This window comes from Triticum aestivum, chromosome 6B (genome assembly GCF_018294505.1).
Source record: "Triticum aestivum cultivar Chinese Spring chromosome 6B, IWGSC CS RefSeq v2.1, whole genome shotgun sequence".
Classification (NCBI taxonomy): domain Eukaryota; kingdom Viridiplantae; phylum Streptophyta; class Magnoliopsida; order Poales; family Poaceae; genus Triticum; species Triticum aestivum.
In genome coordinates, this window is record NC_057810.1 from 721,519,585 (window position 1) to 721,529,086 (window position 9,502).

Consider the following 9,502-nt stretch of genomic DNA (forward strand, 5'->3'; position numbering starts at 1 on the left):
AAAAACAATAGAATCTTCACATTATTTTTGGATCTTTGTCAAAACATACATTTAAATAATATGTTTATAATTAATATATATGAATATTATAGCAAGCTGGATATACATAGGAAATCCAATTTGGCTCTTGGGAGCATATGCTCCTGTGCACCAAAAAAGTTTTTTTTGCAAATGGCAAAAAGAATTGATTTGTTTTTAGATGTGTTCATTTTCGCGCACTCATGTCCTACTTGCAATGTTTTGGGGGAATGCCTAAGAAATTTGACCTGTGCCAAAAAAAAACAAGTCTAATGCCAAACGTTACCTCCAAATGTTACACTTATTTTTGTTCTTTTCACTGACGACACATTACTATCCCGTTTCGCATGAAAATTATCAAGCACGCTTGCTACACTGGCATGAACATCTAAAAAAAACTCAGGATTTTTGAAATTTAGTTACTATTTTTAAAAAAATTTATTGTTTATTAGGGAGCATATGCTCCCAAGAGCCCAAACGGCCATCCAAAGTCCATAACAGAAAAGAGGTCTAGAGGAGTACTTTTTATATGGGAGGCAGAGTGCTTATGACGTGTGCAATGATGCTACTGTAGAATGACTATGTAGAATAAATGCTAAGGTGAGAAGAGAGAAACTAAAGAAAAAACATTGTTGTCCTTCCGTTAAGTAAAATATGATCCCTTGGCAACAATATCTCTCACCATGTATTAAGTAAAGTTGAGTTACTAAAGGTATAACTAACACATAACCATCACACTTTTATTATCATCTCTAAATTATGTTTTAGGCTTATAAAATAAAATATACGCAAACCAGCTCTATTAGACCCTGTTTTGGTTGTTCAAATTTAAAATTTTAAAATTTCAGACGGTGTCAAATTTTCTCGGGTATCACTGAAGTTTTCGGTATGCTGTCGGTTATCGAAAATTCCGACCCCAAAAAAACCCTACTTGAAACGGCACCGTCCGGTGGCTAGAAAGGATTAGATCACCTGCAGCGTCATGGGAGGGTCGTCTGATCCAAAAGTTCGACGCCTGCCCGCCGGAGCGCGTTGATGCTTTTCGTCTCTTGAGATGCTGAGACCTCACGCGTAACATTTGAGCCACGCAGCTGCCCAGTGGCAGTGCACACATGCTCCCGGCCCACCACCGTACGTGTACGTGAGCACGTCCACTTATTGCCGGACACCGCGCCGGATAAGGTTGTGCTCCGCAACCAAGCCAGCCAGCCAGCCAGCCTCTCGACCGCTCGTTCGCCAGTCCACTCTCGTGTCCTTTCTCTACCTCAGCCGTTGCATCGCAGCCCCAGCCTGCTCTTCTTCCTCCCCCTTACCAAACTCTCCGTAGTGCCGTGGTTAATCAGTGTGCAGCAATGGCCGTGGCCTCCATGCTTCATGCGCCGTCTCTCCTGGCAGTCCAACCCTTCGGCGGACAGAGGAATGCTGCCAGCGCTAACCGCTCACCGAGAGCGGCGGCTTTCAGGGTTCAGGCAGCCAAGCTTCCTGCCGGAGTAAGTTCCTGCATGGCTTCCTTCGTTTCATTAGATTATTATAAGAGACGGTTCTCCGAGATCTTAACATCTTTTGTGCTTGATTGGTGTGTAGAGTTCAGACACAAGTTAGTTTACTGAAACTTTAGTGTTCATGACAGGTCCAGGTGCCAAAGGCGCAACCCAAGCTGAGTGAGCCGTTCCTGGGGTTCACCAAGACCGCGGAGGTGTGGAACTCCAGGGCCTGCATGATGGGCCTCATCGGGACCTTCATCGTGGAGCTGGTAAGAAAATCTACCAATCGTTCAATCGCGAAAGCACTGTCATAATTCGATTTGCTTCATTGTATATATGCATTTGTGATTATTGATGCGTTTTGGGGCTCTGCTTTTTTTTTCTTCCTTCCAGATATTGAACAAAGGTGTTCTTGAGATAATCGGTTTCGAAGTGGGGAAAGGCCTCGATATTCCTTTGTAGTCTGCTCTCCCTCCTTGCCTATGGGATATTGATACTAAGAGCCACATGAAAAGGTTTGTAGCCACCAATGGCAATGCTATGCATCATAGTAAATATATAAACGAGCTCTAAGCATTTCATTATACTTGCTATTTTTCATTTTACACTCGTGTCACCGCTATGATAGGGAGAGTGATGTTCAACCCTCGACAATATTCTGCTGAGACGGGTGATACTCCCTCCGTTCCAAAATAGATGACCCAACTTTATACTAACCTTAGTACAAAGTTGGGTCATCTATTTTGAAACGGAGGGAGTAGTTCATATGGTTAATATGGAAGGTTGTTCATTGTTTTGAAAAGAAAAACGGAAGTTGTCCATGTTTTGAAAAGTATGTGTGACTTATAAATCGTAATGATGTGGTTCTGGTGCCATGATATTCTGAACTAGTATTTCTTCATATGAGTATAATGTTTGCCCCTCTCTTTTCGGCTCGGGCTTTTGGTTGAACTAGTTTTCTTTAATTTGGATGGCTAAGTCAGCTGCTAAGGGTAGGCGTGGATTGACGAGCTACTCAGCTCATTAAGGCTTGGCCCGTTAAGTTTGTACTCATTAAGGCTCGGTCCATTAAGCTCTTTAAGCTTAACTAGCAAAAAACTATGTTCGGTTTTGTTTAAGCCCAAGCTCATTAAACTCATGAGTGCTCGTTAACAGACTACAATGATTTACGGCCTACCAGATAAGAGTGCGGGTGTGATTTTTGTGAACGAAGATGGTGACTACAGGAGAGATGTGCTACATTGTTCCCTTCTACGAGCTAGGTTGGATCCATAAGATTAAATAGATGAGTTGAGGTGCGATGAAAAGGATGTCACGTAAGATAAGAATATGTGTTATGCTTTACTAGCGCGCTTAACAAGCTACTTGGCAAACTCATTATCTCATTCGTTAAGCACATTAAGTTTAACAAGCTAACATTTGTGATTGGCTTTGTTTATTAAGAGACGAGCGACGAGCTTAAAGAGATGACATATTGAGTGCTCATTAAGCTTGCAAGCCACAAGCTTTTTCTCTGCCCTAGCCAAGGGCACCCACAACATATGAAAAGCCCTATTCATAAGGAAACAAGTGTTTTATGTGAACTCTCAAGACAGTCAGAATTTCCTATTGTACACTTATTAACCAAAAAATGGTAGATAAGTTATATTCTTCGCGTGGTCGTGGTGGTGGATGTTAGTCTACATGGCATACAACGGTTGGAAATGACAATTTTCCTACGAAAGCAGAACAACCAGGAACATGCTTAGGGTATAGATCACAACTTTACAACTAGAAACACTGTCCTTGCCGCCAAGTAGAGTTGGAGTAGCGCATCATCCAACCGACTCATCTCCTTCAGTCGATTCCCTCGAGCAGCCGATTGTCGGTACCCTCGAGCTGGTCACCGAAGCGATACAAGTGCATCTCGTCTAGAGGTATCCGCACTGCTGGTCACAACGTCGAGTGGCGGGTTGCTAGACCAGATCACACGACTAGGGCGTGTCGAGATGGCTAGATCTGCCGACTGGCATGTTGCTAGACCCGATCGCACGACTAGGACGTGTGGAGTGTTGGGGAACGTAGTAATTTCAAAAAATTTCCTACGCACACGCAAGATCATGGTGATGGCATAGCAACGAGAGGGGAGAGTGTTCATCCACGTACCCTCGTAGACCGTAAGCGGAAGCGTTATGAAAACACGGTTGATGTAGTCGTACGTCTTCACGATCCGACCGGTCCAAGCACCGAACGTACGGCACCTCCGACTTGAGCACACGTTCAGCTCGATGACGATCCCTGGGCTCCGATCCAGCAAAGCTTCGGGGATGAGTTCTGTTAGCACGACGGAGTGGTGACGATGATGATGTTCTACCGGCGCAGGGCTTCGCCTAAACTCCACGACGATATGACCGAGGTGGAATATGGTGGAGGGGGGCACCGCACATGGCTAAGGAACGATCCGTAGATCAACTTGTGTTATCATGGGGTGCCCCTTGCCTCAGTATATAAAGGATGAAGGAGGAGGAGGCCGGCCAAGGCAATAGGTGCGGCCAGGATGTGGAGTCCTACTAGGACTCCAAGTCCTAGTAGGAGTCCACCAAGAGGGGAGGAAGGGAGAAGGAAGTGGAGGAGAAGGAAAGGTGGCCGGCCCCCTTTTCCCTAGTCCAATTCGGACTAGAGGGGAGGGGGGGCGCAGCAGCCCCTTGGCCCTTTCTCTTCTTCCCACTAAAGCCCATCAAGGCCCATTGCTTCTCCCGTAACTACCCGGTACTCCGAAAAATACCCGAATCACTCGGAACCTTTCCGAACTCCGAATATAGTCGTCCAATATATCGATCTTTACGTCTCGACCATTTCGAGACTCCTCGTCATGTCCCCGATCTCATCCGGGACTCCGAACTCCTTCGGTACATCAAAACTCATAAACTCATAATATAACTGTCATCGTAACGTTAAGCGTGCGGACCCTACGGGTTCGAGAACTATGTAGACATGACCTAGAACTATTCTCGGTCAATAACCAATAGCGGAACCTGGATGCCCATATTGGTTCCTACATATTCTACGACGATCTTTATCGGTCAAACCGCATAACAACATACGTTGTTCCCTTTGTCACCGGTATGTTACTTGCCCGAGATTCGATCGTTGGTATCCAATACCTAGTTCAATCTCGTTACCGGCAAGTCTCTTTACTCGTTCTGTAACACATCATCTTATAACTAACTCATTAGTTACAATGCTTGCAAGACTTAGGTGATGAGTATTACCGAGAGGCCCCAGAGATACCTCTCCGACAATCGGAGTGACAAAACCTAATCTCGAAATACGCCAACTCAACATGTACCTTCGGAGACACCTGTAGTACTCCTTTATAATCACCCAGTTACGTTGTGACGTTTGGTAGCACCCAAAGTGTTCCTCCGGTAAACGGAAGTTGCATAATCTCATAGTTACAGGAACATGTATAAGTCATGAAGAAAGCAATAGCAACATACTAAATGATCAAGTGCTAGGCTAACGGAATGGGTCATGTCAATCACATCATTCTCCTAATGATGTGATCTCATTAATCAAATGACAACTCTTTAGTCCATGGCTAGGAAACATAATCATCTTTGATAAACGAGCTAGTCAAGTAGAGGCATACTAGTGACACTATGTTTGTCTATGTATTCACACATGTATTATGTTTCCGGTTAATACAATTCTAGCATGAATAATAAACAGTTATCATGAAATAAGAAAATAAATAATAACTTTATTATTGCCTCTAGGGCATATTTCCTTCAGTCTCCCACTTGCACTAGAGTCAATAATCTAGTTCAAATCGCCATGTGATTTAACACCAATATTCACATCTGTATGTGATTAATACCCAATAGTTCACATCGTCATGTGACCAACACCCGAAGGGTTTACTAGAGTCAATAGTCTAGCTCACATCGCTATGTGATTAACACCCAAAGAGTACAAAGGTATGATCATGTTTTGTTCGTGAGAGAAATTTAGTCAACGGGTCTGTCGCATACAGAGCCGTATGTATTTTGCAAATATTCTATGTCTTCAATGCATTAAGCAATCATACTGTTTACGTCTCGCGTCGAACGCTTCACTATGAGGCCAGCCCAATAGCGCATGTTTTGAAAAAACGCCAGTTGAAAATCAGTACGTGATTGGGACACTTCATGGCCAACCACTGCGCTAGCTTAAGGTTCACGTACAGTAAGTAAGGCATGACTTTTTAGAAGGGAAAGAGTCGGATTTTACATATTTTCCTTCTTTTGTTTCCTTGATTTTTTTCCTTCTTGTTTTTCAAACCTTTTTTTCATTTTCGTTAGTTTCTTTTTTTATTTGGACTTCATTTATTTTTATTTTTTCTTCTCCATTTTTGTTTGGGTTTCTTTTTTCTTCTCCATTTTTTGTTTGTTTTTTTGTTTCTTTTTGTTTTTCATTCTACATTCTTATATACATGATCAACATTTTTTCAAATACTTGCTCATAACTTTCAAAATAATTGATCAACATTTTTGAAACACTTATTCTATGTTTTTATATACATGATCAACATTTTTAAAATACTTGTTCAATTTTTTTCAAATACTTTTTCAATATTTCTCAAATGCTTGATTAACATTATTTTACAACCTTGTTCAAAAACAATTAATTAGATGTTCACCATTTTCCAACTTGATTAACATTTTACAAATACTTGTTCAAAAAATTGTAAAATGATTGATTAACATTTTCTAAATACTTGTTCAACATTTTTCAAATACTTGTTCTGTATTTTTGAAATGCTTGATCAACATTTTTTGAATGTTTGATTAACATTTTGAAAACTCCTTGTTGAACATTTTTCAAATACATATTCAAAATTTTTTGAATGCTTCACTAACATTCTTCAAAACTTTTTCAACATTTATTCAAAACCTTTTTCAATTTTTTTAATGCGTGATTAATATTTCCAAATACTTGTTCAACATTTTTCTAATGCTTGTGCAACATTTTCCAAATACTTGTTCAACATTTCTCTGAATGCTACATTAATATTTTTTAAATACTTGTTCCACATTTTTATCAAATACCTGTTCAACATTTTTTTTGTATGCTTGACAACATTTTTTAAATACTTGCTCAAAAATTTTCAAATAGTTATTCAACATTTTACAATTTTTTGAGCTTTTTTGTAATATATATTTAAATATTTTACTGTATAAACAAATTTAAACATAAGAAAATACGAAACCAGAAAATGTAAAAGAACTGAAAGACAGGCTGTAGCCTCGCTCGCGAGTGGGCCGGCCCATCTGGCCTCCTACCTTACGCGAGGACTGACCCCTGTGCTCGCTTCAAGCGAGAAATAGGAGTGCCTCCGCCCATGACAACACTTTTTAGAAACATTGTAATGGCCGCCCCAACTTTAACTTTGCACAATCTTTCAAATCGACGCTAACAACCGACTCGCTCAAGGGGCAATCTAGATGGGCCAGCCCAGGCGCGAGAGAGGCCGAAAGCCTCTTTTTTTAAAAAAATTGTTATTACGTTTTCTGTTTAAAAATTGTCTAGGACCTTTTTTTAAAAAAGTAATTTCGCCGAAGAGGAAAATCCTAATAAAATATAAAAACAAAATCTAAAAATGCCAAGAACAATTTTTACCGTCAAAATAAAATATTTAGAACGAATGAACATTTTTTGGTCTAAAACTGCAATTTTGAAAACATGCATATTTTTCTAATTCAAATAAAATAGCAATAAAATCCAAATAAAATAAATTATTTGATTTTAACATTTTTCCTCCAATATTTCTTTTATTTTGGAGAAGTCATTTTATCCCCTCTCTTTTATTTTATGTTGGAAATATTTTTGAAGAGGAAAAGTAATTAAAACCAAAATGATCCTCTTTTCAATATTTGAGAAAAACCAAAAATGAAATAAATGAAACCCCCAACTCTCTCCATGGGTCCTTGAGTTCCTTAGAATTTCTAGGATCAATAAAAATGCAATAAAATATGATATGCATATGATGCCTAGAAAAATCACTAATGACATGCAAGCCCTTCTGGACGCGCCATATAGAGAGGACGACGTGAAAACTGCCTTGTTCCAAATGTTCCCGACGAAAGCGCCTGGTCTGGATGGCTTCCATGCGCACTTCTTTCAAAAACACTGGGATGTTTGTGGTTCGGAAGTGACAAAGGTAGTTCCGAAAATAGTGGAGGGACAAGAAAGCGCCGAAAGCATTAACCGGACGGTGTTGGTCCTGATCCCGAAGGTAAAAAATCCGTTGCTCCTATCACAGTTTCGGCCAATCAGTTTGTGCAATGTGTTATATAAAATTGCTTCTAAGGTGGTTGCAAATCGTCTTAAAGTGGTCCTTCCTGATATTATTTCAGCGGAATAGTCCGCCTTTGTCCCAGGACGTCTAATAACAGATAACATTATTGCGGCATATGAGTGTTTGCATTATATGAAACACAATAAGGCAGTTAAGCATCGTCATTGTGCTTTGAAGCTTGATATGATGAAAGCATACGATAGGGTTGAGTGGGACTTTTTGAAGGCCATCATGCTCAAATTGGGATTCTCTGATAGGTGGGTCTCTATTGTCATGAACCTTGTCAGCTCTGTCTCTTTTGCAGTTTTGTTCAATGGAAAGAAATTGGATGAGTTTAAACCTTCATGAGGTATTCGTCAGGGAGATCCTATCTCCCCGTACCTATTTTTGTTGGCAGTAGAGGGCCTTTCGTGCCTCCATAACTCCAGAGTTCAGTCATCGCAGATGGGTGGAATCCAAGTAGCGTCGTCGGTGCCTCCTATTAACCACCTTTTGTTTGCAGATGATAGTCTGCTGTTTTTCAAAGCGAATGGTTTGGGGGCGACTGAAGTGTCAAACCTGTTGGATATTTATTGCGGGGCGTCTGGTCAGGTATCAATGCTAGCAAGTCTTCTATATTTTTCAGTAAAGGTTGCCCAGCTAATATTAAGGAAGAGATTAAGGGGTTGTTGCATGAGCCTAATGAAACTCTAAACGACATGTATTTGGGGATGCCCTCAGATGTAGGCTCATCTGCAACTGGAGCCTTCAAATATTTAAAGGATAGACTTTGGAACCAGGTTAAAGGATGGATTGCAAAAATATTTTCTTCAGCGTGTAAGGAAGTTTTGATCAAGTTAGTGGCTCAAGCGGTGCCGGTCTATTCTATGTCCTGTTTCAAACTTCCAAGGGGACTTTGTGAGCACCTGAATAAACTCATACGTCAATTTTGGTGGGGAAGTAAGGATGGTCACCAGAAGCATGCGTGGGTTTCCTGGAATGACATGACGCAACCAAAGTTTATGGGAGGCTTGGGATTCAGCGATTTTGAACTTTTCAATTTAGCTTTATTGGCTAAACAGGCATGGCGGATCCTATAGTTCACTGACACTGATGAGGACATCAATACAATTGTTACACCCACAGCCCCTGCTGCTATACATACTGGACCAATTACTAGAGCTCGTGCACGCCAACTAAATTACCAGGTACTTTCGTTTCTTGGTAATGATTCTAATGTTCATGAGAATATGATGCTGCCTAAATTGGATACGTTTGTTTTGCTTACAAATGAAGGGCCTAGCTTGGAGAAGGATGAACATTGGAGCAAGAACAAGCATGGAGATGATGGCATGCACAAGGGGAACAAGAACGGAGTTACAAGTGATGATTTCAGGACTTTGAAGCCACCATAATGGGTGCATGAAGCCTTGGACGAAATATACAAGATGCCACTTCATAAATTTCGTCCCGAGGCTATTTTAGGTGCTGCGTCACCTTATTATTGGGCCAGGCCCATGTAATTTCGAAATACATAAGTATAGGCTATTTTTAGAGTCCGTATGTGTGGGGAAACAAGAGATAGGGTTGATTTCGGACCCCTCCACCAAGGGCCACGAAATTCCCCCCTCTTCCTCCATATATACAGCCCTTAGGGCATCATTTAGACTTTGGGTTTTGTTTAGATTAAAAGTTCGCCATA

At 40.9% G+C, this 9,502-nt stretch overlaps 1 protein-coding gene across 2 annotated transcripts; it reads left to right on the plus strand.

Annotated features, from left to right (window-relative positions):
* Window positions 1–1,199: 1,199 nt before the first annotated feature.
* LOC123140019 (light-harvesting complex-like protein OHP1, chloroplastic) lies at window positions 1,200–8,616 on the plus strand. Of its 2 annotated transcripts, XR_006469744.1 has the most exons (5): window positions 1,200–1,508; window positions 1,649–1,771; window positions 1,896–2,017; window positions 8,324–8,412; window positions 8,542–8,616. XR_006469744.1 is itself a non-coding variant. In XM_044559750.1 (3 exons), the coding sequence occupies exons 1-3, from the start codon at window positions 1,371–1,373 to the stop codon at window positions 1,962–1,964; spliced, it is 330 nt and encodes a 109-aa protein (XP_044415685.1). In that variant the 5' UTR covers window positions 1,200–1,370; the 3' UTR covers window positions 1,965–2,107. The 2 variants fall into 2 exon arrangements, 1 of the variants encoding a protein (XP_044415685.1); XM_044559750.1 differs by lacking the exons at window positions 8,324–8,412; window positions 8,542–8,616 and having other exon boundaries at window positions 1,896–2,107.
* The last annotated feature ends 886 nt before the right edge of the window (window positions 8,617–9,502 follow it).